Source organism: Ammospiza caudacuta, chromosome 23 (genome assembly GCF_027887145.1).
Source record: "Ammospiza caudacuta isolate bAmmCau1 chromosome 23, bAmmCau1.pri, whole genome shotgun sequence".
NCBI classification, from domain to species: domain Eukaryota; kingdom Metazoa; phylum Chordata; class Aves; order Passeriformes; family Passerellidae; genus Ammospiza; species Ammospiza caudacuta.
Window position 1 is genome coordinate 2,991,268 of NC_080615.1, and position 27,365 is coordinate 3,018,632.

The following is a 27,365-nucleotide window of genomic DNA, read 5'->3' on the forward strand; positions in this document are numbered from 1 at the left end:
TCTGCCTCATACTGTGCACAAGAGGAGGATGTCACCACTCTGCTGGGATACTGCGGCAGCGAGCACTGCTAGGGAGGGATTCCCTATGTCTGGGTCTGTCACCATGATATTTTCTGAAAAATCCCTTTGCCATGATTTTTCTCCTGAGAAGCTGAGAAGCCTCAGAGGAAAAGAAAAACAATAATTATCTGCTGCTGTGGAATGCAATAAGTGCATCTTTAATTGGTCCATGTTGGTTGTTTCTAATTAATGGCCAATCACAGTCAGCTGGCTCAGACTCTCTGAGAGTCAGGAGCTTTTGTTATCATTCCTTTCTATTCTTAGCTAGCCTTCTGATGAAATCCTTTCTTCTATTCTTCTAGTACAGTTTTAATATATCATTTTCTTCTAAAATAATATATATTATAAAATAATAAATCAGCCTTCTGAAACATGGGGTCAACATTCTCATCTCTTCCCTCGTCCTAAGACCCCTGCGAACACCACCACATGGGTTGGGGGATCTTCCCTCATCTCATCACATCACACTTCCCTCTTCCTCTGGACACGATCCAGATCTGCGATTCAGCCCCAAATTTGCCTCGTGGCACTGAAAGCCAAGCTTGCCAGGCAGGTCCTGCTTCACTCTCCAGGCCCGGTCCCGCCACCTTGATATTTTCTGAAAAATCCCTTTTAGTATAGTTTGAATATATAATTTTCTTTTAATATAATATGTATGATAAAATAATAAATCAGCCTTCTGAACCATGGGGTCAACATTCTCATCTTTTCCCTCATCCTGGGACCCCAGCGAACACCACCGCATTGGTCTGTGGATCTTCCCTCATCACATCACATCATATCACATCACACCTCCCTCTTCCTCTGGACACGATCCAGATTGATTCATCCCCAAATTTGCCTCGTGGCACTGAAATCCGAGCTTGCCAGGCAGGTCCTGCTCTGCTCTCCAGGCTCCAGTCCCGCTGCCTTCCCCTCCTGCAGGCGAGCGAGCGGCACAACTCCACAGAGGGGACTCTGCACAGTCCACAGCCACATTAAGTAAACATCAAAGGGGCTTTGATCAGCAGGGCTCTGCAGAGCACAGAAGCCCCTGAGGAGCTCTGCAGGTCCGCAGGCAGCGTTGGGGACATGGTACCTTAATTTTCTGCACTGTGACACAGGAGGATTTGTTTGAAGAACGAGAGCTCTCTGCCTCTCTGAGATGCGCACAGGGAGAGCGCCTGTGCTCGCAGCCTACTTCTGGAAAAACCCACGCTCAGATCTCTCTGTTTGTTACCAAGAGTCAAAAAGCCCCATTAACAAATGAAGGCATCAAAGGCCTGTGCCTCCTCAGACTCTGGCTCTCTCCTGCTCACAGGGTCACTTGCTTGCTTCTAAAGAGCAAGATTCCTCAGGCCAGAATTCTCTTCCCTACTGAGGCCCATTTCACGTTTCACTTTGCTGCCCACTAAGGGAGAAAGGGATGAGAGAGCATGTTGCTGCAACATGCTGTTGTGGAAGAAGATGCAGCTCATTGCCTCACTTGGAATAGAGGAGAGCTTAAGGACAGGCACGGGAGGGGATGCTGACCCTCCTGTCTTTAGATACAGTCTTGGGGCCCAGCCAAGCTCAGCTCTGTGAGGCTGACCAAAGACTTCAGTTAGGTGCCCACCTTCCTGGCGCTTCTCCTGTAGGGTGTCTCCAGCAGGACTTGCTCCCTGCAGCAGCCCCAGGTGCTTGCTCCTGTCCCCAGCCCAGTCTAACCCCACGCTCTCTTCTCTTGCAGAACTGGGGCTCCCAGGAAGAGGATGCTGCCTAGTACTGGGGTTCATGTACAAGGAGAAGTACCGCAGGATGACTGAAGGTGAGCAGTTTCCTCACCTTCTCTTCTTCTTCTTCCTCTTTAGCAATCTCATTGTGAGGGGCTTCACCTCTGAGGGCGTGCTGGGTTCTTGTTCCCACCCAGGAGAAAATTCTGCTTCCCCTTTGATCTCTGGAACATCTTAGAGGGCACATGGGGAGCCCCCTGTGTGAAGCTGCAAGAGAAGAGCAGGAGCTTTGTAGTTCCATACATCCAAAACCCACTGTCTTTTCCTACAGAAAGGATTTGTCCCACAGGAAGCTCTTGCAGCAATTGCTGCATCTACTCTTCTTGTTCTAGTTGGGTGGCAGTGGTCCCATGCCACCTCCAGAATCCCAGATTCCGGTGCCTCTGAACATCACAGAGTCACCATTACATTGCTCTTCAAACTTCTGCTAAAATCTCCCTATTTTATATTCCAGTCATTCCCCAAGTACTTTATGAGCATTGATTAATCCATAGAAATATCATAAATAATTATGAAGCATAATAACTAAACAAAAACTATTTATGTTCAGAGGAACTGCCATCCTTGCTTCTGGTAGCTTTTTTTTCCTGGAGCCAGCCCTGGTGCAGCCCCCTCTGATTAATGTTGGATGAGAGAAGGAAGCCCAGAGCCCTGTGAGATGGGAGGGTCTCCAGGATGTGCCACAGGGAGTTTGGCTTCCGTGAGGTCACTCTGGGAATTGGAAACTTGACCCAAGCATGGATTTAACCCTTTTAAGGGATTCTGATTGGAAATAATTCGGACAAAGGGTGTGATCTCTTGCCCTGCTGGGCTTCCTTTTCTGGAAACATCCAAGGTCAGGCTGGATGGGGCTCTGAGTGGCCTGGTCTGGAGGAAGGTGTCCCTGCTCACTGCTTGTGTTGGGTGACCCTGAAGGTCCCTTCTAAACCAAACTATTGCATGATTCTTTTTCCCTGCATGGGATGGAGTTTATCCAGCAGTTAGCCATGGGGGTGTCTGCTCCTGCAGGAAGCCTTTTTCCATAAGAGTAAAAGGTGAGTTTATTTCCATGAAGTAAAACTCTCATAGAGGCAAGTTTATGGTTCAAATATCAGTTAGAAGATCAAAGGTTCCTTCACGTTCCCGGGAGCCCTGATACTGAGCTGATAACATGGGGAAAGTACTTCACAAGGCTTCACCTCATGCTTGTTAATTACCACACGCTCTTTAAACATTGATTAGAGGATGTTTTTAATGGGAAGGGGCTGCCCCGTGGGACAGGAGCGTTGTGAGAAGGTGCAGCCTCCGTCTTGGTACCTTTCTGTCCCTCCAGGCTCTTGCATAGGCTGTCTGTGGCTGTGCCCAGACCCTGGGGATGCTCTCAGGGTGTTGGAGAGCCGGCAGGACCCTGGGCATGCTGCCAGTCCTTTGGGATTGCTCTGTCCCCTGATGGATTCAGAGCCTGCGTCAGCCAAAGTGAGCCCCCTTTTCAGGCTGAGCGTGGCTTTGTGTAGAGAGAACAAAGAAACATGAAAGGCCAAAAGTAAAGCTTTTGTGAGGGAAAGGGAACAAAGTGTTCCTGCCTGACATGCAGCCAGTTTCTGGCCCCTGCAGGCTGCAGGGCCATTATGTTTAAAGGCACAATCTGCCAAAAAACAAAAGTCAGGGGGATTTCCATGGCTACAAAGACCACCTAGGACTTGTGTTTTCATTAGAAGCAGTTACAGATGACAATTGCAGACATCTAGCTTCCCAGGGTTTTGGTGTATTGCAGTACAGATCCACGCTGTATGGTGTGTGAGCTGGGGTGGGGTCAGTGTCTGGTCATTCACAGGAATTTCCTGCCCAAGGTGCCTGAGCCAGACTCTTTGGGACAGCTCTCTTACCAGAGTGAGGAGAGAGAGCAGCTCCCCCTTTGTATTTGTGCCAAGTGAGAGCTTTTTCTCCCTTTAAAAAGAGGCTGAAGAGCAGCTCTATTAATAATTACAAGGGAGCTGAGGGAACTGAAAGCACAGGAAGGCAGTGGGGCAGTGGGATAATATGAGGCATGGGCTCTCCATCCCAGAGGAAATTGCAGGGATCATTAGAACCTTCCTGTCATTTACTGAAGACATCTACAATGGCTTGGAGGGAGATAAGCACAAGAGGAGTTAGAAACCTTGACAGTGTGGAAGAATCTTTTTCTGATGGGAAATAATTTCTTAGGTTGGATTTCAGGAACAGGTTCTGTCCCCAGAGGGTGCTGGCACTGCCCAGGGAATGGGCACAGCCCCGAGGCTGCCAGACCTCCAGGAGGCTTTGGACAGCACTGCCAGGGATGGACAGGGTGGGACTGTTGGGGGGTCTGGGCAGGGACAGGAGTGGGACTGGATGATCCTGTGGGTCCCTCCAACTCAGGATATTCTGTGATTCTGTGAACGTAGTGGTTTTGGCTGTCCTCACAGAGAAGATCCAGTCTGGATGCTCACAGATCAGTTGGGCAGCCTCTCCCAGTGGGATGAAATAGATCTGGGTTAGAGGTGCCCAGCAAGGGCCTTTGGTGGCACTGTGCTCTTTGCTGAGCAGCTGGCAAGGGATGATGTCCATTAGCACAGCTGGCTGTAGAGGTGGCTCTTCCAGCTGAGCTGGCCCCAGGATGAGGAGCCAAGATCAGTGTCCATGGATGTTGTCATTATAGTGAAAAGTTCTAGTCCTTTTCCCCAAATCCTGAACCATGTCAGGGTCACCATTTGTCGTTATTATACTACAAGAGTTCTATTGTCATTACACTGCAAGGGTTCCATATTGCCAGAGTTTTGTACCTCCTTGATGTTTCATGTAGGCAGCTCCTCTAGGCACTGACTCTTCCTTGTCCTCATAGCAGCCAACTGACTCCAGTTCCCCTCACCCAACCAATCCACTCTTTTATAACACGCTTATCATCAGCTACAGCTGTGGCCTGTTAACATCAGGCGTGCTCCTAATCTTTAATAATTAACCCAGCTGCAACTCTTTAGGGGGTAAGATTACTTCTATACTACCTTTATTTACTTATATTCTATCCCCCTACACATGGATGTGCCTCTGCCCACGTCAGCTCCATCAGCTCCATGAGCTCCTCATCTCACTCTCTGTGCAGTGATCAGACAGGCCCAGGTGCAATGCTGGAGCCTCTCCCAGCTGTCAGGCCCCACGTGATGGGCACAGCAAACGCAGTTTGGGCACTGTCCTTGCCCTGCTGTGCTGTATCAGGTGCGACCACTTCTCGCTTTGTAAAGCCCTCAGCAGGAAAAGTCTGGATTTGGGGGTGGAATTTGGCTGGGGAGCAGCAAGGCACAGCTCCAGCGTGGCTGCTCTGTGCTCATGTGATTGATGACGGGCTCATCTCGTGCTGGGCCCACGCTCTGGTGTGCACTGGGAGCTGTGGGGTGGAATGGAGCTGGTGACAGTTGCAGACAGAGGGAGAGGGAGAGGGAGAGCTGTCTGCAATGACGGCCACGCAATAAAGACGCTCTGGAGTTAATCCTCCACCATCTGTCTTCATTCTGCTAATAACCCACTCAATCAGCTGCTGCCAACTGTTTGTTAACATTCAGAAACAGATACATAATCAGGAGGAGCGTGCTGTTAGCTCAGGAGGGGCTGAATTGCTCCTTGGGAACAGCTCTCCCATGACCACGAGGGTGGAGCAGTGGAAGCCACCATGGGTGGCCTGGACGTCCCGAGGCACCTGCAGGGAAAGGGAGGTGCTGCTGGGGCTGGAGGTGATGCTGACTTACCCTGCTTCTCCCAGGGCTTGTGCCACCCTGATTCCAGGTGATTTTGGAGTAGGGAGATGTTTTCTAGGATGTTGGTCACCATTGTCTCCCAAGAAAAAGGATTTTGAGCTACTCTGAAAATTTGGGCTTGTTCTTCTGTTCCCACTTCTCCTTTCTCATGCAGTTCTCTCCCCAGGAGCAGGCAGAGGTGTGCTGGAATATCTCTCTCTGCTCACCCATCATGCTCCCTGTCCATACCTGCAGGTCCCAAGCCGGGCTTGCTCTGCTCTCCTCTGCAATGGTCCAAGGCAGGAATTCAGATGCTAGCTCCTGCAATTTTACTTCTTGTCTCCTGGCTTTGACTACTTGCCAGATCCAACTCGAGTCATTAGCAAGCGTCACTACAGCAATTATGGCACTTTTTGGCTGCCATTCATAAAGCTACTAACGGGAACGATTAAGCACTGAGAGGTGTCAGCCTTTACCTCCACCACCTGTTCCCACCAGCCACCAGCTGCTGGAAGTTCCTACAACAATGTCCCCCCACGCAGGGCAGCAGGGCAGGGCAGCTCCTGCCCTCCTCTGACCTCCCCTTCCAGTCACTTTGCTGGCTCTCATGTCCTCACAGGTGGCATCTCCATGGCATGGACACAGCTCCTGGAGTATGAGGGGTGGGCTCCATCCCCGTGCCCAGCACGGAGCAGGGAAAGGGACAGAAGGATTTGGTGCAAGCTCTTCCTCCTGGAGCAGTGAGTGGTTAATGATCTGTGCTGAGGGAAGGACAAACCCTGCTCTTCAGAGGGATGCAAACCCTGTCTGCTGTGCCAGGAGGAGGCTGTGCCGCAGTTATCTCTGGCAGCAGCCGCTCTCCGTTGGTGGATTGTGCATTCAAGGTGTCTCCATTCACCACACAAAGCACAGCAGAGCCAGCAGCCTGTGCTGCAGAGAGCTCTGCCTCCTGTGCCAGAGGGACAGCTTGGCAGGTCACCTCTGCTGGTCAGGGCTGCAGAAATCAGCTCAGGAAAGGGCTGCCCGGATCCTGGGGATACAACTTTTCTTTAAAAGCCACCTGGGGCTGTTGGGCAGCATAAAACAGTCTTCAGTTTTGGGAGGGTAAGGAGTGAGGCTTTGAAAATTTTGCAGTCTGAGCTGCAATCACCTTGACTCTTCTGTTCTGAAGGTCTGGGATCTTATTTGAAGGCACTAATGGAAAGCTCTGTTCTTTTGTTCATAGAATCCAAAATGTTAAGGGTTGAAATCATCTGGTCCCAACTTTCCCCTGCCATGTTCAGGGAGACTTCCCACTAGACTTGGGTGCTCAAGGACTTGTCCAACCTGGCCTTGGACACTTCTGGGGATGGGGCATCCACACCTCCCTGGACAACCTGTGCCAGTATCTCTCTACCCTCACAGTGAACGATTTCTTCCTGATATCTGGTCTGAATTTCCATTTGTACTCATTCCCCCTTGTCCTGTCACTACAGTTCCTGGCTGAGCCCCTCTCCAGCTTCCCTGTGGCTCCTTCAGACACTGGCAGGTGCTGTGAGGTCTCCACACAACCCAATCTTCTCCAGGAAGGTGCTCCCATCCTCTTGTCAAGTCCATGGCCTCCTCTGGCCTTGCTCCAACAGCTAGTTCTTGGGGGAAGGAGGAAAGATGGAATTCATCCACAAACCTCAGACATGGGACAGGGGTGAGTTGGCCCAGAGAGACAGGGACAGTGGTGGCCTAAATGCAAGGAGAGCCACCAGCCTGCTCTGTTTGGGGTGATTCCTGCATCCCTGCAGCCCTCACAGACTGCAGCTTCTAGGATCACAGAACCATGGAGTCATACAGTGTTTGGGATGGAAGAAACCTTCAGGATCACCCAATTCCAGCCTCTGAAAGATTGGTTCTGACCAGCCCCTGCCTGCCTGCAGAGCTGGGCAGCTCCTCATGTTCCTGCTCGTGTTCCCAGCTCTGGCTTCACATCATGACCTGTGAGCAGCTCTGTGGGGGGGGTTTGTCCTGAGCTACAGGGTGTCTCCAGTCTGCAGCAAGGTTTTGGTGCTGCCAGAAATGGGGAGAGAATTGTGTCTGCATATGAAAGCTGGTTTTATGGCTTGTAATTATCTCATACCCATCCTTAGAATAATTATAGCTCCTCCATTATTAATAACTGGAATTCCAGTCCTTGTCATAGATCACAAAATGGAGAGGAAGCTCAGCCCAGGGTTTGCATAATGTACCTTGGCCTAAATTGAATAATTGGTAAAATGGTGAAAATTGTTCGTTTTTTCCCCCATTCCTTGGTGCTGGAATTAGTGAGATATTAGTGCAATTAGCCAGTGCTTCCATTTGAGGCTGCAATCATTTGGTTTGTAATTTAGAATAAATGTAAAAGCCCACTTATGCTTCCAAAAGGATTATTTGTCCTGTTTAAAAGTATCTAATGGGGTGGCTGTCATCTAAGCAAGATACATTTGACCCATTTCAATTTGTTTCCCTTTTAATCTGCTATCTGTTTTCCTGGATCTTTTTTAATAAAAACATAAAGAAGAAGCGGGCAAGAGAGACCAAAGAGGGAGAGAATAGAGGTGTTATAGATCTGGAGTTTATCATAAGCCAAAGTAACTTGAAATCAGGGCTGTTAAACTGCAGAAAGCAATAAAAAGAAAACACTATTTGGAATCGTTTAAAGGGCCGAGTGCCTTGTCAATGAAAGGTTGCTCTATTTGACTGCTTCTTAATAGCTTCTCTGAGGCAATCTGCAGCTCCTGCAGGAGCGAGGGCTGCAGCTCCTTCTGCAGCTCCCTCTGCAGCAGGGCAGAGCTGGGGTCCCTGGGGAGCTGGGCAGCAGCTGAGGTGGGGAAACACCAAGGAGGACAAAGAGGGAAGGAGATGGATCTAAACACCAAAGTAGGTTAAAGCTTTAAAGCATGTCACAAATATCGAAATCCTGGATAATGTGGTGGGCACAGGGCATAGATGCACTGCTGCTTGTAGGGCTGTGGGCAGATGTGTGCCCAGTTCAGCCACAGAATCACAGAGTCATAGAATGGTTTATCTTGTAAGAGACCTAATGCTCATCTTATTCCACCCCCAATGGGCAGGGACACCTTCCACTGTCCGAGGCTGCTCCCAGCCCTGTCCAGCCTGGCCTTGGGCACTGCCAGGGCCTGCCCACCCTTCACAGGGAACAATTCCCAATTCCCAATATCCCATCCATCCCTTCCCTCTGGCAGTGGGAGCCATTCCCTGTGTCCTGTCCCTCCATCCCTTGTCCCCAGTCCCTCTGCAGCTCTCCTGGAGCCCCTTCAGGCCCTGGCAGGGGCTCTGAGCTCTCCCTGGAGCTTCTCCTCTCCAGGTGAGCACCCCCAGCTCTCCCAGCCTGGCTCCAGAGCAGAGGGGCTCCAGCCCTGGAGCAGCTCCATGGCCTCTCTGGACTCACCTCAGCAGCTCCATGTCTCTCTGATGTCCCACCCCTCATCATCCATCCCACCATACCCTTCCATCTCTCCAGTGGAGAACAGAGAACTCACAATATTTTTTCCTCCCAGATCCTGAGCATCCTTTCCACAATGGTCTGATTTGCAGCTCCTGTCTCTGTCAGGCCCCGTGTTACTGCCTGGAGAGAAACCAGCTGGGCTCTGGGATGGAGTCCCTGCTCTTTTGGGGAAGATGGCTTGTTCAGAAAGGCTGGTTGTGCCTCTGCTGCAAATGTCACCCTGCTTGACCGCCTCTTCTGCTCCTGCCATAGTTCAAACTGGTTCAGTGAACCCTTCCTGCCAGGAAAACCTCTGATTAGAGCGTGGCACTGAGGCACAGTGGCATATTTGTGCCACCCATTAACAGCCCAGCAAGGCAGTTGCTGCCTCAGAATTACTTGGATTTATGGGAACACTTAATCTGGATCTTGCAAGTGACTTTTACATCTGCAGCAGCACAGGCTGAGCATGAATCTTCCTGAGCCTCAAGGATAAATAGGAGCTAGTCCTGTTATCCCTGTAAAACGTGACCTTTCTCCTCTACCAGATGCCAGCAACCTCAGTGCTGCTGTAGAAGGTCAAACTGCTCTTGGTTCTCTGACCTGACAGTGGGAAGGGTCTCTCCTTTGGGAGCAGACCTATAACCTGCCACTTGGTTTAGTTCAAGCAGTGTTGGCTCTGCTCAGCCAATACAGCAAAGCCCAGAAACAGCTCCAACCACACCACAGCATCTTCCCACAGCTTTGCCTTCTGGGTTTTGCATGGTCTGCCCCCTGGAAATGGGATTTCTGCCAGGCTTTGCTGCAAGCTGCGGAACCCTGGCACAAAGGGGTGCAGCAGTGGTGGCTCCGTTATCAGCTGATCAATCACTGTCATATTTTCTGACAAATCCCTTTGCCAGGATTTCTTCTCCTGGGAAGATGAGAAGCCTCAGCTTCTCCTGTGTTTGCTGCTGTGGAATGTGGTCTGGAGATTGTTTATCCAAACATGTGAATTGTTTTTTCTTAATGGCCAATCACAGCCAGCTGTGTGGGACTCTGAGTCAGTCACGGGTTTTTATTATTCATTCTTGTTAAGCCTTCTGATGTATCCTTTCTCTTTCTATAGTATAGGTTTAGTATAGCATAATATAATAGAATATAATAGAATAATAAATCAGCCTTCTGAGAACATGGAGTCAAATTCTCATCTCTTCCCCCGTCCTGGGGACCTCACAAACACCACACTGATCTCCAGGGATGGAGGCTCGGTTATCAGCTGATCTCCAGGGATGGTGGCTCTGTTATCAGCTGACCTCCAAGCACGAGATGCAGTGGGAACTTTGCATTCCTCACACTGCTGTCACTCCCAGTGAAGGTGCCACCCACTCTGTGATGGGGGTGCTCCCTCACCCAGCATTGTCACTCAGCAATTGATGCATTGATTAGGGCCGGCAGCTCTGGGTGAGCTGCACTGAGCCTTTTGTTCTTTATCTGACAAAGGCGTTGGGAAGGAAGAGGAGAGTGGATAGAGCTGTTCTTAAGGAGTTGTTAAGGATGCGTTGTTATCTCAGAGGTCTCATTGATATTTCCGTGATGTTTTGTGTGTCTGGGAGATGAACAAGGCAGGGATGTAAGTGAAACCTGAGGAAAATCAGTGTCTGGTGTCAGGGGGAAACCGTGCCTGGGTTGGGTGAGCTGGAGAACTGGGTAAGGCAGGATCTCTGTGGCCGTGAGCTGAGTCCTGGCTGGTGCAGCACGCTCATTCCCAAGGATGCTGCCAAGGGAATGCATTCCTGTGTTACCTGCTGCTTGTTCTCCCCAGCTCCCTGCTGCTCTCTGCTCCTCTGGAGAGGGGGAGCAGAGCTCCATCCCTGATGTTCCAGTCATACAGCAGCTGTGGAACGGCTGAACAACTCTGCTGGTCATAAATCTGATCAAAGCTCGGGAGCTTTACGGTAACAGTGTTGTTGTAGCAGTTAATGGTTGAAGGGTATCATTTTATCTATTGATTTGAGCAGCAGTCCCCTGTGGAAAGCTATTGCTGCATGGTCTTAAATAAATGAATACGATCCTTCCTCACTCCCTGAGTAGCAGCATCAGACATTTCAGGAGCTGCTTCTGTTGCAGTTCAGCCTGCAGGTGTGTACAGCAGAACCTGGATCCTGTGGTGTCTATGCACTGCTCCCTTGCAGGAGTGCCTTTGGAGAGCCCACTAAAGACATTTCAGGAGTCTTAGGCTGGAGATGCTCTTCACAAGAGCAGGTAGTGGTGGGACAAGAGGAAATGGCCTAAAGCTGAAGGAGGACAGGGTGAGATGGGATATTGGGAGAAAATTCTTCCCTGTGAGGGTGCTGAGGCCCTGGCACAGGCTGCCCAGAGCAGCTGTGGCTGCCCTATCCCTGGAAGTGTTCCAGGCCAGGTTGGACAGGACTTGGAGCAGCCTGGGATACTGGAAGGTGTCCCTGCCCCATGGCAGGGGGTGGAACAGGATGGACTTTAACCAAACCATTCTGGGATTCCACTGTTTATACACATGGATCAATATCTAGGGTGGGATATAGATTATTTCAGCCCCTTGAATTCCATTGCCCTTGCCACGCCCATTTAGTTCCTTTCTGGCACTGAAATGGGTTGTGCACCTGAGGAATATGGCAAGTTGTTGGTAAAAGCTTGTCCTGTGAACTGCACCTGGAAGCTGGCAGAGATAAGGTTGTGGACCTCACCTTGCCACAGCTGCCTGGCCATCTTTTGGTGCTGTGGGCTTTGGGCCAGTTTATTTTTAATCCGGAGATGGGGGACATGAGTGACAGGAGGTCCAAGGCTCTGTCTGGAGATGGCAGCTCTGGCTTTCCTACCTTCATGATGCTCCAGGCTGAGTTTCCCTTGGAGCTGTATCTGCTGGCAGTTTTCCCCTCTCTGCAGAGCTGCTGCTGCAGCCTGGGGTCTGTATTGAGCTTTCCTCCCTCATGGGGACCCTGCCAGGGAGGCTGCTGGCAGCAGTGAGATCAGTGACCCCAGTCATGCAGCTGACACACAGCCATGGAACTGTTTAGATTGGAAAAGACCTCAAAGATCTGAGTCCAGCCAATAACCCAGCCCTGCCAGGCCACCACTAAAGGATGTGGTGACCACCAGAGCAGAGCCTGGATGGGCAGAGCTGGCTCTGACACTGAGTCAGGTGCTGATGATTCTGTAAATTGTCACAGACATCTTTTATGAAAAATCCTTTCCTTAGGATTTTTTCTCCTGAGAAGCTGAAAGGCCTCAGGAACAAAATGTAAACAATGGTTATCTATCTGCTGCTGTGGAATGCAACAGGTGGATCTGTGATTGCTCTCATGTTGGATGTTTCTAATTAATGGCCAATCACAGTCAGCTGGCTCGGACAGAGAGTCCAAGCCACAACCCTTTGTTATCATTACTTCCTGTTCTATTCTTAGCCAGCCTTCTGATGAAATCCTTTCTTCTATTCTTTTAGTATAGTTTTAATATAATATATAGCATAAAATAATAAATCAAGCCTTCTGAAACATGGAGTCAGATCCTCGTCTCTCCCCTCATCCTCAGACCCCTGTGAACACAACCACAGTAAATTCCCCTGACATGGACACGATAGCCTGGCTGTGTGGAAGTCTCCAGCTCTCAAGCCATTGCTTTCAAGAAAACAATCCAGATTTTGGTCAGAAAGGGGATAATATTGTGATAGCACATCTTTACCCAAGGCTGGAGAAAGGGAGAGCATAATTTCTGCTATTTTACAGGCACTTGTGTGGCACAGACATGGCTGCAAGGAGACAGCAGGATTGTTCCTGCCTGCTCTGGATCCCCAACCTCCCTCTCCTGGAGGTAGCCACGTGCTTTCTGCAGGCAGAGATGGTTTGCTGATGCCCAGACTGGAGCAATGAAGCAGTACCAAGCTCCTGTCACTTAGAATATCAATTAAAACCACTGCAGCCTTGTAAGTCCCACCCTGAGACACCCTCAGATCGACAAACAGCCAGGCCTGCCATTGAAATGGATCTTGAACCAGCACAAGGAAATCTGCTGTGCAATTGTGAGCAGAAACTGGAGTGCTGGAGCACTTCCAGCCCAGCAGGCTGTGGGTGGGAGCTCAGACTGGTGTGAAGATGAAACCCTCTGGTGTTCTGGGCACTGGGGAGCTGGTGGCTTTGCTGTGCTTGGAAAAGGCTTAAATAACTCATTCTGAAGCTCCTTCCCTAGGGCTTCCCTGTGTGCCACATAAAACCATCCCTGCAGCCCAACCCACAGCATGAAGCTCCTGTCTTACAGCAGTGTGAGGCAGCTCTGGTTCACTGCTGTAATGGCAAAATGGGATGAAATTGTGTGTTTCAGGCCAGCACAGTGATCCTGCTTCCATTCCTCAGTGGAGTGGGACTGTGTTGGATTGGACTGAAAGACACTGCCAAGCACCCAGCAATGCACGCAGCTGCGTTTGAGCTGACTTGTTTTAAACCCTTCTAAAAATTCTTAGCATAAGGAAATAGGGAAATCTGGTTGTGAAGTATCCAGCTGAATGCTGCAAGTCCTGCTTTTCTTGTTTGCCCCAAATTATTTATCCCAAATTATTTCTTCTTGTTTGCCCCAAATTATTACTATGTATCTGACCAAACCCTCCCACCTGTGTTCACTCAGATTGATTGAAGCCTTCGGGTTGAGGCTGATGAAGGTGGAAAAAGTGGGAATGGTCAACAACCTGCAGGACAGGCAGGGATTGTGTGTGAGGGGAATCCCCCAGGCCAGGCAGCCAATGCAAGGATTATTTAGATCCTTCAGAGGGCAAAGCACATCAGCCACAAACCTTCCCAGTTCCCTCCAGTGCAGCACCAGTCTCAGAGTCAGTATTTCCCTGCCCTTTTACACCCTTTATTTGCTCCCATGGGTATTTACTCCTCTATAAATGTATTAATGGAGCTAATCTTAAAGCATATCCAGAGATATAACTTGAGATGGTTTTTTTTTCCCCCTTTAACAAAGATGAAGCTTTTATATAGACGGGAAAAGAGAAGGGAAGTGAAATGTTCAGTGACTAATGATCCTCATCAATATTCATGAGAGTCAGTAGCATTCCGAGATTTAAAATAAAGGGAGAAAGAGAAAGGCATTGACTCCTTTAGAAGCTAAATGAAATATTTAGGCTGACCTGGAGATAAGTGTGCTGGGTCGTTGTTGCCATCAGCTCAGACCAGTGTTCAATCCTGGAGCTTTCAAAGGGAGAGCCCAGCTGCCATGGATTTTTCTGGAGACAGAGAATGACTGGGTGGGCTCACCTTCAGCTGAGGGTGAAATCCCTGCTGGGCCAGGGGCTGTGGCACCTCCCAGACATGAGGGAACAATCCCTGCCCCAGGAGCCTGCTCCCAGCCAGCCAGAGCTGGGAATGGAACTGCATCCAGGGTTTGTCCAGCCAGGCTGGGATCAGGGGTGGCCTGTCCCAGGTGAGTCCCAGCTCCCACCATCCACCAAAGGGCTCCTGTCCCAGCCACTCCCTGTGGTGAGGCTGCTGTGTGGGACAGGGGACAGCCTGAAGTGCTGGCTTGGAGGGTGCAGTGGACATTGATGGATCTAAAGCTCAACCACCCGGTGAGAATATCCTTCCGCCAAGCTGCCAACAGCTGTAGATACTGGGGAGCTGATTTGCTGTTGTGGGAGGGGTCTCCTTATCTGTTGTGCTGTTTTCCTTCCTTCTTGCCCATCCCTCCCCACAGAAAATCACCCCAAGTGCACCTAACTTGGAGGTGAAGTTTTAAACCCCTCAATATACTTGTAAATAGATGGGGGAACCTTAATCCTTCTCCATCTCATCTTTTGTCAGCTGGGTGGGAGGAAAAGAAAAACTTCTGCAGAGAAATAGATGAAATACGGGTTTGTGAGGATGAAATAGGTTTGTGAGGATGTAGCTCTGGATGTGCAGCAGTGATGGTGGAGACAGAGAGAATAACAGGATTTAACTGCAGACAGAGCACTCCAGACCTGAAAGAAAGGCTTCCCCCACCTTCTGCATGTCTCCTCTTCTAAATCCTCTTCCTTTCTGCTTCTGCAAGTTGCCCTTGTCTCCCTCTGCTTCTGAGGCTGCTCCTTTTCATTTGGAGCGATCCCTCCCTCCTGTGAGTGACAGCTGTCCCACCCCTGCCAGGCCATTTGCCCTTGAGACCATCTTTGATCTGTGCCCTGATAGAAGGGCCGAGTATTGACTTTGGCTGCAGCTTCATTAAGAGGCAGCCTCATTTGTCAACTTGTTTGTTCCCAGAGCTGCTTGGGAGGTGGCAGAGCTTGCATCCCCTCCGAGCCGAGCGCGGCCAGAGTCCAGAATTAACTCCCTTTTCAAGGGTTTCCATCAAGGGCATTGCAGGTGGCCCTGCACAGGTCTCTCCTCCTCATTAATTGATGTCACCGAGGTTTAAAGCAATGTTAGATCCAGTGGGAGTGTGGATGGGAGACCTGCCCAGGCTCTGGGGGCTGCAAGGACCCAGGGACAGCTGTGCCAGGTAATCCAAGGTTCTCCCAGCTGGAAAAGAGGTCTGCTCATAGGGAAATCAGAGCTGGGGGCTGGGATGGGCTCTCAGTGGTGGGATCCTTGCAGGGGGTTCTCCAGCCCTGGCTGTGTAAGGACTGTGAGTAATGAAGATGAATTTCTCTTGTCAGTTGTCATCAGGTAGCCTGTCTGCCAGTAAAGGTCTCTGGTTGCCATCCAGGTTCTCAGGGGGGTGAAGTGAGAGAGTTGCCCAGGCTTCCCTGCACTCGTGGTGCTCACTGAATAAAGCACTGACCAGGGTTTGCTTGTAGGGTTTGCCCTCTGCAGGGGTCACCTCCCTGCCCTGCTGGTGCCAGGTACAGAGGAGATCCCAGTGATGGATGTGCCCCATGGGCTGGTCCTTGAAGGGTCTGGGGGAAACAATCTTACTCTGCAATCACATTAAACTGAAGCTCTAAACACTGGCACCCTCGGGGTAGTTCAGGGATGTGGAATGGCTTCACACAACAGCCCTGGCAAAGAAGAGAGACTTATGGGTGACACAGAATCAAAGAATTATGGAATGGTTTGGGTTGGAAGGAGCATTAAAAACCATCTTGTTCCAATCCCCTGCCATGGCAGGGACAACTTCCCCTGTCCCAGGCTGTTCCAAGCTCTGTCCAGCCTGGAATTCAACACTTCCAGGGATCCAGGGGCAGCCCCAGCTGCTCTGGGCACCCTGTGCCAGGGCCTGCCCACCCTCACAGGGAACAATTCCCAATTCCCAATATCCCATCCAGCCCTGCCCTCTGGCAGTGGGAGCCATTCCCTGTGTCCTGTCCCTCCATCCCTTGTCCCCAGTCCCTCTCCAGCTCTCCTGGAGTCCCTTCAGGCCCTGTGAGGGGCTCTGAGCTCTCCCTGGAGCCTTCTCCTCTCCAGGTGAGCACCCCCAGCTCTTCCAGCCTGGCTCCAGCCCTGGAGCATCTCCATGACCTCTCTGGCCTCACTGCAGTTGGTTCATGTCCTTCCAATGATGAAGACCCCCCAGCTGGGGGCAGCTCTGCAGGTGGGGTCTCATCTGAGCAGGGCAGAGCCCCTTCCCTCACCCTCTGGCCACGCTGTCCCATTGCTCAGGGCCAGAGCAGAGGATGGAGCTTTGCTGCTGGGGGCAGGTGCTGCAGCACAGGGCATTTCCAGACCTGTCTGACCCTGGCCAGGAGGAGCAGGTGAAGACAAAAAGCCAAACTTCACTGGGATCCACTTTCCTGCAGACCCTAAATCTTCACTGCCCTTGTGAGGAGAGGTCTGGTGAGGCTGTTTCCATATTCCTGGGGGATGAGCAGGAGGTGTGGGAGCACCAGCCCATGTGAAGGAAAGCAGCTCAAAAACCACAAGTTGCACAGCTCAGCTGTGCTGCAGGGGTTAAAGCTCTTTGAGTGCTGCGTACTTCCACACTCCTGACAGCACGGAGGGAGCTGAGGGAAAGATGTTCCTGGCTGTTGCCACGGGCATTTTGCTTCAGCAGGTCCCGAGGTGCTCAGCAGCAGTAATTGTGCAGCTCCACGTGGGCTGCGGGGGGACGGGACCTGCAGGGGGGAGCACGGAGCAAAGCAGGGAGAATTCTGACTGCAGTGCCAGGAATGGCCCAGGGATTCGACAGCAGGTTGTAAGAGGAGAGACTGGAGGAGGTAAATTTATATAGTCTGGAGGAGGCTCAAGGGGAGACACGACCAGAGTCTATAAATACACGCAGAAATAGAAACCAAGGGAGGAAATTATTCAGAAGGAGGGAGGACAAGGAGCAGTGCCTGAAGCAAAGCAAGAAAAGTTTATTCTGGGTCTTGCATGGAGGGAGAGCAGCCTTCAGCACCCAGCAGCTGCCTGGGGTGGGGTCCCAGCACTGCCAAGCTCCTGCTCTGCTCCCCAGCTCTCAGGGGTCTCTGTGGTCCTGGCTGACCCGGGGATGTGGCAGAGTCTCTTTTCCCAGCCCAGCAACCAAGGAGTCAGGATTCTTCTGCTCTGGTTTTCAAGGTTGTTTATTTTCTGTTATCTATAACATTCTTTCCCTGGCCTGCTGAGGTCCCTTCAGCAGGTCAGTCCATGGCACACTGCCTGCCTTCAGGGCAGTGTTGCCTTTTTATATTAAAAAGTACGTGAACTTTATTTACAATAATTTTCCAATACCTATCACCTATGTTAGACAGTGTGTTCCTACCTTAAACCAATCCAAAAGTGCCACTATCACAGCAGAAGATGAAGGCTAGGAAGGAGAAGGAAGGACAAGGTACACCCAAATTCCTCCATCTTGAGACCCCAAGCCCCCATTCTAAAAACCCCAAAATTCTACTTTTCACTCTGTGATAAACCAGCTATCATTCTACTTAAACTTTTGTGGCTTGTAATTCCTCATATAAGGTTGGTAATTTTTTCCATGGGTCAAAATCAAAGGCACAGGGGTCTTGGGCTCTGTGCCAAGGTCTCTGAGCCCCTTGGCAGGGGCTGGAGCCATCCAGGGCAGCCAGAGCGATGTCCTGGGTTCTGACACCCACCCCTCTGATGCCTCCCAAAGCTGGATGCTCCCCTTCCTGACACAGCTCTGCTGTTTTACAGTAGCCTCACCTCATTTCTCCCCTGCCAGCCATCTCACAATGGGCGTCTGGCACCCAGCATGCCTTCGAAGGTTTAATAAAACAGATTGAGATGCACTTGGGCTCGTGGCTTGACAACTGGCTCCCCTTGGACAGGAACATTTGCCTTGCTGGGTGACAATGCTTTGAGTCCGTCGCCTTAGGCACTGTGGCTCATTGCTAGTCATCTCTCCAATGAATAATACACAGGCCTGAATATCTGTCTGCATACATCTTCCTTTTCTGTGGGATAATTTAATGTTATCATTGGGCCTCCTGCTTCAAAGATGAAGAGATTACTTCGAACCTGCAGCCTGCAACCACAGCCATCGGTTTCAAATGTCATTAAGTTTCATTATAACAAATAAACACTGCAATGACATTTATAAGTTACCAGAGAGCACAGAAACACAAATATGAAGCAGATAAACTGCATTTGATCCAAATAATTACTGCAGGCAATATCGAGCTTAGGCTGAGCTGGCAGGCGGGTGCTGGGTAATTTATAGGTGTCCGTAAGGCACTGTGGTGCACAGTGCTCCTTAAAAATGATGATGATGATGGTTATGTCTCTCTCTCTAAGGCTCAAACAGGTTATGTTCCTGCCACCTTGCAGGCAGCAAGCTTTTCCTCAAGTCAGAAATGGACATGGCCCAGGCAACTGTTGCTGTTTGGGGACTTTCCTCTCACCATTCCTCAGGATTTCAGCCTGAGAAGGGACCTGCATTTGAAATTTGCTCTGATTTAAGCTGCAAAATAGCCTTATTTCTTTGTTTATGTAGTTTGTTGTTTATTTTTCTTTGGGGGTATTTATCCCCACTGTGGATAAGTTCTCAAGAGTGGGGAATCCTTGGGGAGAGATTTCCACTGATTTGCTCCAGGGGAGTATAATTCTATACTTAGAGAATAATGCAATACTGGAATACACTGACTTGGAAGGGATCTACAAGGATCACAGAGTCCCACTCCTGATTAATGATAATGAAGTTCCTTTCATTTTGACTCCTGGCTTTACACTGCCAGCTCTGAACCCTGAGCAAGGGCTCCTCTACCAGCAAACCAGGTGGAGCAGCATTTCCCCCAGCTGTCCCCAAGAACCTGAGTGAAAGGCATTTGTTGCTGTTGTGTGAGCTCTCCCAGAGCTGTGCCTCTGCTGTGGGCTGAGAGCACATCATCTCCTGAGTGACCCCAGCAGGGCTCCTCATCCCCGAGTCCTGCAGGCAGCGCCCAGGAGGGGGGTCAGACACAGCTGAGTTTATTGACAGCATCTCTCATTACCTGCTAATTAACACAGCAGGCTGCAATGTGCTAATCTGCTCTTGGACCGGGCTTTTGCACCAGGCAGCCATTGACTCTGCAGTGGGGAACGTTGAGACGGAGTTGGTGACAGAACAAACAGCAAAATCCGTGTTCAATAATCCCAGTCCCCTCTGAGCCTCCAGCAGGGAAGGGGAGAAGCCACAGGGTCTGTCTGACAGGGCACAGCCCCTTCCCTGGGCCTTCTCCAGGCCTGCACCTGGCCTGACAAAGCACTTGCAGGGCTGTAAATATTGACTGAATCTCATTTTTCATGGTTCTTTGCTTTGCTGGGTAAAACCCAGGTGAAAAGCACCAGCTGGTTGTTGTCAGCAGTGGTGCAGGTCACTGGCCTCTTCTGTGATGGATAAATGAACTTTCTAGGCATTTCCTTGACTCTGGGGATAGTGTAGCCAAGATTTTCATGGAGGGGAGCTTTTATTAAGCTTCCACATATAGACAGAGAAGTAAATGAATTTTTAAGCACCTTCCTGGGATAACAAGATGGGCACGTGTGTGAAACATTTTCTCCTCAGAGATGATCTGTTCCCTGTCTGTTCATCTCAGCATCTCCAACCCCTCCTGCCTCCCCCCTGCCACTTTTTTTGTGTGTTTGTATTGCATATACTTCACTTTAGGCTGTTTTTCAGAATAATTTGTTTTAATTTTAAATATGAATCTTACATGTGTAAAAAAAAATGCACATATTTACAATCACTTCCACTTGTAAAAATCCAAGCAAACAATAATTATAGCAGAAACCTGCTAATTCTCACTCCACTTCATCTTCAGAGCTGATAATTCACACAGCACAGCCCCAGGCAATCCCGCCCTGCTCTGGTAAACAGCAGGAGCTGGAGCGAGTCCACAGCCTGCTCTGCACTATCCCATAGCTCATCTGGCCAGGAGCTCCCCCAAAAGCCACCCAGGTGATGTTTCATGCAGACAGCAGCTTCCCAGCCTTGCAGGGCAATAATAAGATTTATTCCTGCCTTCTCTTCCCTCCATCTGTGAGCTTTGGTGCCACCAAGGTGTTTCTTGTTCAGGAAAGTATCGAAAGGAAATCTTCAATGGTGACACTTCCAACACCTGCAGAGATGGAAACACCTTGTAGAAACACTCATTTAACTCCTCCTTGGATGGATTCTCCAATCTGTACAATGTCTCACCAGTCTTTAGCAAGATGAGTTAAAATTATTGTGAGAAGGAGCAGAATTTTCCACTCATTTTAATATTATAGAATCCCAGAGCAGTTTGGGTTAGAGGGGACCTTAAAGATCATCCAACCCCACTTCCATATGCAGAGAATGTAACATTCAATATCTGCATTTTCTGTTCTGAGCTGCATCTTCATTCTGATTTCCCTCCATGCCTCATAGCTTGCGATAACAGATTTTGAAAAACAAGGATGGAAGTGAAACATGGTGCGACCCAAGGCAAGCTCTTTGCTCTAATTTTCCACCCCGTGAACTGCACAACTTCCAGTTGCAGCTCTTCCTGGGAGCAGAGCCAGACTTTGAAATCTCCAAATCGTTTGTGAAATGGATTATTCATCCTTCTCGTTTTCCTACAGACGAGTGTCCTCTGTGCCCTCTAACTCAAAGATGAGCTGAGATTTAAAGGACTGTATTTCAAAAGAGCAGCCCTGATCTGGGAACAAAGGGTGGGCAAAGGGGAGCCACTTGGATTTACAGGGGGATCACCTGAGAGATTTCAGAAGGTCACAAGGGATAAAATCCTTAAGGATTTTATCTGGGAGACCTGGTGCAGGCAGGCTGCTGCCCACTGCTTTGCACATCCGCTGTTATTTTTAGAAGGAAAAGTTGCTTTTTCTTCTCTGTGGATTCAAGTGGGAGGTTTTATGTCCCAGGAGTGTCTGTGCAGGACTCCTGCAGCTGGGGACCTGCCACCTCCTTTCTGAGCTACAAATAGTTATCATTCAAAGCTAGAGTTGCCACAGAGAGAGCTGCTTGGCTGGAATTACCAGAGCAGGAGCATCCCCTGCTCTGTTCCCCTCCCTGAGCCCATCAGCCTGCCCTGGGGAGCTGTGCCAGACACTGCACCTTGACAGGAGAGCAAATGGTGGTTTCTTACTGTGCCACAGCTTCCTCACGAGTGCCGGTAACAAAATATTTCTTGGAGTCATTGGCAGTGCTCAGTGGAGCCGGGCCTGCAGGTGGATCAATGGGAGGAAATCTATTCCCCTCTGCTCCTGTCTCCATGAGGGATTGGTGCTCAGTGCCTGCCCAGGGTTTCCAGTGCCTCTGGAACAGCTGCTGTCCCTGTTCCCAGCAAGGACAGGCATCACCTGTGCCCTGAGCAGCCTTGGCACAGGCTCAGAGCCTACAGCTCCCCTGGAGAGGGAGCCACGGCAGCCCAGGCACTGGGATGAGGTGCTGGCCCCAGCCCAGGGTATGGGGAAGCTCTCACACCTCTCTGCCACAGCTTTAGTGACACCACCAGCTTTGCCTCTTGCTGACCCTTCAGCTCCTCAGACACCCCCCTGCAACAGCTTTCCTGCTTTCCCCCCTCCTCCTGTGCTGGCCCTGGGTAAAACACCACCTAATCCAGTTTGCTGCCCCTACCTCCAACCCTGCAAAAGTCCTGTGTGCCCCAAAGCACACATCCCAGCTCTGGCAGCTTGTCTAATAGGAGATAATGCTGCCTGCTCAGAGCTCGGTGTATCTGAGCAGCAGGAGAGGCTGGGAGAGCAGAGCAGCCTGGAGCCATCATGGGAGCTTGGAGCAATCCACAGAGCCTGGAGCCATCCACAGAGCCTGGAGCCATCCATGGAGTTTGGAGCCATCCATGGAGCTAGGGGCAATCCACGGAGCCAGGAACCATCCATGGAGCTTGGAGCCATCTGTGAAGCCTGGAACTATCCATGGAGCCTGGAGCCATCCACGGAGCCTGGAGCCATCCATGGAGCCTGGAACCATCCATGGAGCTTGGAACCATCCATAGAGCTTGGAGCCATCCACAGAGCCTGGAGCCATCCATGGAGCCTGGAACTATCCATCCATGGAGCCTGGAACTATCCATCCATGGAGCCTGGAGCCATCTATACAGCCTGGAGCCATCCACAGACCAGGAGCCATCCAGAGAGCTTGGAGCCATCCACGGAGCCTGGAGCCATCCACAGAACCAGGAACCATCCACAGAACTAGGAACCATCCATGGAGCGTGGAGCCATCCACAGAACCAGGAACCATGCATGGAGCCTGGAGCCGTGCATGCAGCCAGAATATTCAGTGTGATCCAGTCTGTAAGGTCACTGAATGCTGCTTTTTGGCACCTCAGTGCAGTACATTAGTTTGTTTCCTAGCAGTGCAGCTCCCAGGAGCAGGCCTTTAATCTCACAAGAGGTAATTCTCCAGGCTGCTGCTGGGAAGAATTTGCTAATAAATATCCCACGGTAAGGATACTCTTACACCTTTCCCAATCGGCAGCTAATAACAGAGCAGCGATGACATTTCAGCCCTTTCTGCATGGCTGATCAAACTCCTCACAGTGACTTTGAAAGCAGTGCTGGGATTTCATGTGGGTATCAAAGCCAGCAGAACACTCGATAGTTCAGATCTCTTGCCTCTGTGACTAATAGACAAAAAGATCTCTGAAAGGTTTAATGTCTTACTCAAAATTTCCCTGTTTCCTGTTTGAAGCTACTTAGTGGACACAGTGGGATGTTGATGGTTCCTCTCAAAGCAGTGCCAGGAAAATATCTGACATCACTGTGGGATGAGCTCAGCTGAGCATGTGGGCTTGCTGAGAGCTGGTCATGGCCAGGTAGGAGAGCAGAGCACTGGCTTTGCACCTTAAACTCTGCCCTGGCAGCTGGCATTAAGACCACAGGTCATTTATTTGAAAAAGACTTAAGATTATCAAGTCCATCCCTCAACTCAGCGCCTCCACCATATTCATCACTAAGCCATGTCCCCAAGTGCCACATCCACACCTCTTGTGAGCACCCCAGGGACAGGGACCCCACCACTGCCCTGGACAGCCCCTTCCTGTAGCCATGGTATTTTCTGAAAAATCCCTTTGCCAGGATTTTTCTCCTGAGAAGCCTCAGAGGAAATGAAAAACAATAATTATCTGCTGCTGTGGAATGCAACAGGTGCATCTTTGATTGGTCCATGTTGCTTGTTTCTAATTAATGGCAAATCACAGTCAGCTGGCTTGGACTTTCTGAGAGTCATGAGCTTTTGTGATCATTCCACTTCTTTCTTTGGCTAGCTTTCTGATGAAATCCTTTCTTCTATTATTTTAGTATAGTTTTAATATAATATATACCATAAAATAATAAATCAGCCTTCTGAAACATGGAGTCAAGATTCTCGTCTCTTCCCTTATCCTGGGACCCCTGTGAACACCACCACACCTTCCAGTGCTTTGCAACCCTTTCTGTGAAGAACACTTTCCTAAATATCCAACCTAAACCTCCCCTGCTGCGACTTGAGGCCATTTCCTTGTCCTGTCCCTGGGAGCAGAGTCCGGCCCCCACCTGGCTGCCCCCTCCAGTCCAGGAGTTGTGGAGAGGGAGAAGGTCCCCCCTGAGCCTCCTTTCCTCTAGCCCCTTCCCCAGATTCATTGCCCTACTTTTCACTGCTTTTCCTGGGCATCCCTTTGGTTTCACCGCAGTGCATCCCACACCTTCCCCTGGGAGCTGCACAGGTGCTGGGATCAATGGGGACCCCCAGGCTGTGCTCCGGGGAAAGCCTCATCTCCCTGTGTGCTTGTGGGTGAGCAAGGCACCAGCTCAGCTCCTGCTTCCCTCCTCTGCCCAGTCACACAGCTGGGCAGTGCCCAGCACCGTGCCATACACCTGAGTCATCCCTTGACTTTGTGCTGTGCTTTGGTTTCTTTCAAGTTGAATAATTCAGCACTGAGGCCATGTGAGCAGGACTTACGCAGTCTCTCCAAAAAAGGCCAAACTGACATTTTTGTTCAAACGGATTTGATTTTATTTTCTCCCCAAGGAAGCCAAATTTTAAAAAACTTTAATTTTAAATTTTAAAAAGCCAATTTTTTAAAAAAAAGGAATCTCATGCAAGGGCTGGACTCAAGCTACCTCTCTTATTTGTGCAGTGAAGCCCAAGGCAGTGTCTGACATGGCTGTGGCCATCACCAGCAAGGGGCTGATCCACATCCCCTCACTGAGGACAGCATCACTGGTGCCATCCCTCTGCTCCTGCCTGGGCAGCCACAGCTCTTTGCTTCTCTGATGCTGTAAGAAAAGCTCATCTCTGTCCTTGTCTGGAGAAATCCTTGCCCCTGGGAACTCATGGCTCCCTCTTCCCTGTGCTCTGTGCCCAGCCAGGCCTTGGGCTCCACCTCAGTGCAGGTCTGGGTGTTGTGTCCCACCAGGGAGAGAATTGGGCTGCATGAGGTCATGAGTAGCTCTGCAGCCTGCACAGCCCCTCCCTGTGCTTCCCCATGACTGACAATTCCAGAGAGCTTTGTAAATAATGTAAAGCTTTTGTCTGCTTGCTCTTCCTCCTCATCTGAAAATCAATGTGGGCGCGTGTTGTGGAGCACGATGGGCCCTGTGCAGGGGCTCGGTGTCCTTGGCTCCAGGGAGGGGACCCAAAGGAGCACTGGGAGCCAGCCTGTTTGTCACAGGGCCGCAGCAGGAGCTGTGTGGGGTGCTGCAGAGCCAGTGGTGGGGTGGTGCTGGGAGATGAGGGAACAGAGCCATCTCTTCCCAGCCCTCTCCATGGCCAAGTGACATCTCCATCTCCAGGCATCACGCCACAAGAAACCAGCCCCAGGCTGGGCTGATTTTCCTGAAACCAGCTGTAATTTCAGCCCCTGGGCTGAAGTGCCCTGATTTCCATCGGTTGGGATCTGCTTGGTCTGAAGCCAGCCCCTCCTGGATGTTGTGTAGGATTAGGATGTCTCACAGCAGCCCCTTGATCATCCTCCCACCACGCGTCGTGACGGCTCCAAGCTGAGGGAGGGATCAGCTCTTCCCACTGAGGGACAAGGAGAATGTCCCACCACTCCTAATCACCAGGCCTTTCATTTCAGAACAGTAATATTTTGACAAGGAGCTCATAGTCCTCCTTCTCCACTTCTATGCTCTCCTCAACAAAAAGGACTAATTCTTTTCAGAGCACAATGGACATTCAAAGCTTCACTTACATAAAAGCAGCCACAATGTCTCCATTTCTAATGAGTCATTGTTCCCTCGGTGAGTCCCTCGCTTCCTACTACAATACTCACTCCTCTTGGGTAATGAAAATTTAACTTTGTGCTGCTCCCGGTTGCTGGTTTGGGCACAGGAGGCTGCAAGCTGAAATAATTCAGCCAGGAACTCATGCAAACAGATTTCAGTCTTCAGAGAGCTTTAAAAGCCTGTCACAGACTCTGGCTTCAGCAATGGAAGGGGCTTCAAGGTCCTCCTGCAGCACAGACCATGGCAATGTCATTGTGTAGGTGCCTTCCTCTGTTTTCTGGGTTGTTAAACAGGATTTTTGGGCCTTCTCACCATCCGTGGGCGTTGAGACATCTGAAAAGCAATGCCCTGGCACTGGCAGTGTTATTTCCCTTGGAAGTCACAAACAGAGAAGAGTTTCAGCCTTTGAAAGAACAAGGCGACATTACAGAGAAATACTGAGAAACAGGAGCCACAGGTACAAAATCCATTAAGGAAATAGAAAAAGTTCTAAAGTGGTCCTCTCTTTTTTCCTCCTTTTTTCTTCCTTTCGCTTTTATGACATGCTTGTGACTTCACAAGGATCCAGCCTGGGGTTTTTGAAAGCAGGGTTAGTGTTCTTGCCTGCTTGCTCTTCACTGTGGTGCCTTTATTGTCCCCTTTTGTTCCTGCCCATGGGGGTTTCAGTGGCTGCAGAAGTGCCCCCCATGAGAGAGGCTCCTTGAGGAAGGCAGGATTTTGGGGGCCAGCAAGGGGGTCCTGCTGGTGCCTGGCAGTGTGACCGTGTTCACAGGGGTCTGAGGATGAGGGAAGAGATGAGGATCTGACTCCATGTTTCAGAAGGTTTGATTTATTATTTTATGATATATATTATATTAAAACTATACTAAAAGAATAGAAGAAAGGATTTCATCAGAAGTCTAGCTAAGAATAGAATAGGAAAGAATGATAACAAAGGTTTGTGGCTCAGACAGAAAGTCCGAGCCAGCTGACTGTGATTGGCCATTAATTAGAAACAACCACACGAGACCAATCAGATGCACCTGTTGCATTCCACAGCAGCAGATAACCATTGTTTGCATTTTGTTCCTGAGGCCTTTCAGCTTCTCAGGAGGAAAAATCCTAAGGAAAGAATTTTTCATAAAAGATGTCTGTGACACTGGCAGCTCCTCAGGGAGAGGGGCAAAGCAGCAAGCAGGAGGAGATGGGAAGGCTCTGGGACCAAGAGCTGCTCTGGTGACAGCAGGTGACCTGTGGTGACAGCTCACACCCAGCTGCAGGGCAGCTCCAGAGTGCAGTGGGACACTGGGCTGGTGCTGGACCCTGGCCAAGTGGCATCGTTAGCATCTCATTTCCATAGCTGTTTGTTTTTAAAACAAAACCAAAAAATTCAACAATGAATTCAGATCCTGATCTTTGCTTCTCCTCAGAGCATCTCTGTGCTGGATGGGCAGATCCTCAGTGGACACTCTCAGGAGCAGAGTCAGTGTCCAGTGACTCCCTGTGAAGTTCCCAGGAAGCCAGGCATCAACTCAGTCATTTCTCTGAAAATATTCCAAGTCTCTGTACTTGAAGGAAGATGTGAGGTAGAAGTAAAACAGGGCTACACTTGGGTTGGGGGCACGTGGACATGTTGTTGCATCTCCCTGCTTTGTTATGCACCACTTCCCAAATCCATTTGGGAATGCTTTGTGCAGCAGGAGGTGACAAGGAGATGGTGATGAGGGTGCCATGCCGGGACTCTTGCTGGGCTCATGTGGTGAACCCTCTCTGCCTCTGGGGTCCCAGCACAGGAAGGAGCTGGAGCTGCTGCAGCCAGTCCAGAGCAGCCCATGGAGAT

The 27,365-nt window shown here is 50.2% G+C and overlaps 1 protein-coding gene across 3 annotated transcripts in view; it reads left to right on the forward strand.

Annotated features, from left to right (window-relative positions):
- The window catches only part of KIRREL3 (kirre like nephrin family adhesion molecule 3), a 412,450-nt gene that overhangs the window by 268,510 nt on the left and 116,575 nt on the right, over positions 1-27,365 (forward strand). For 2 of the 3 annotated variants that reach the window (XM_058819091.1, XM_058819092.1), the window contains exon 2: positions 1,769-1,846. The exons of the other annotated variant lie outside the window; for it this stretch is intronic. In XM_058819091.1, coding sequence (XP_058675074.1) covers positions 1,769-1,846 — 78 coding nt within the window. The remainder of the gene's footprint in view (positions 1-1,768; positions 1,847-27,365) is intronic. 3 annotated transcript variants of the gene reach the window in all.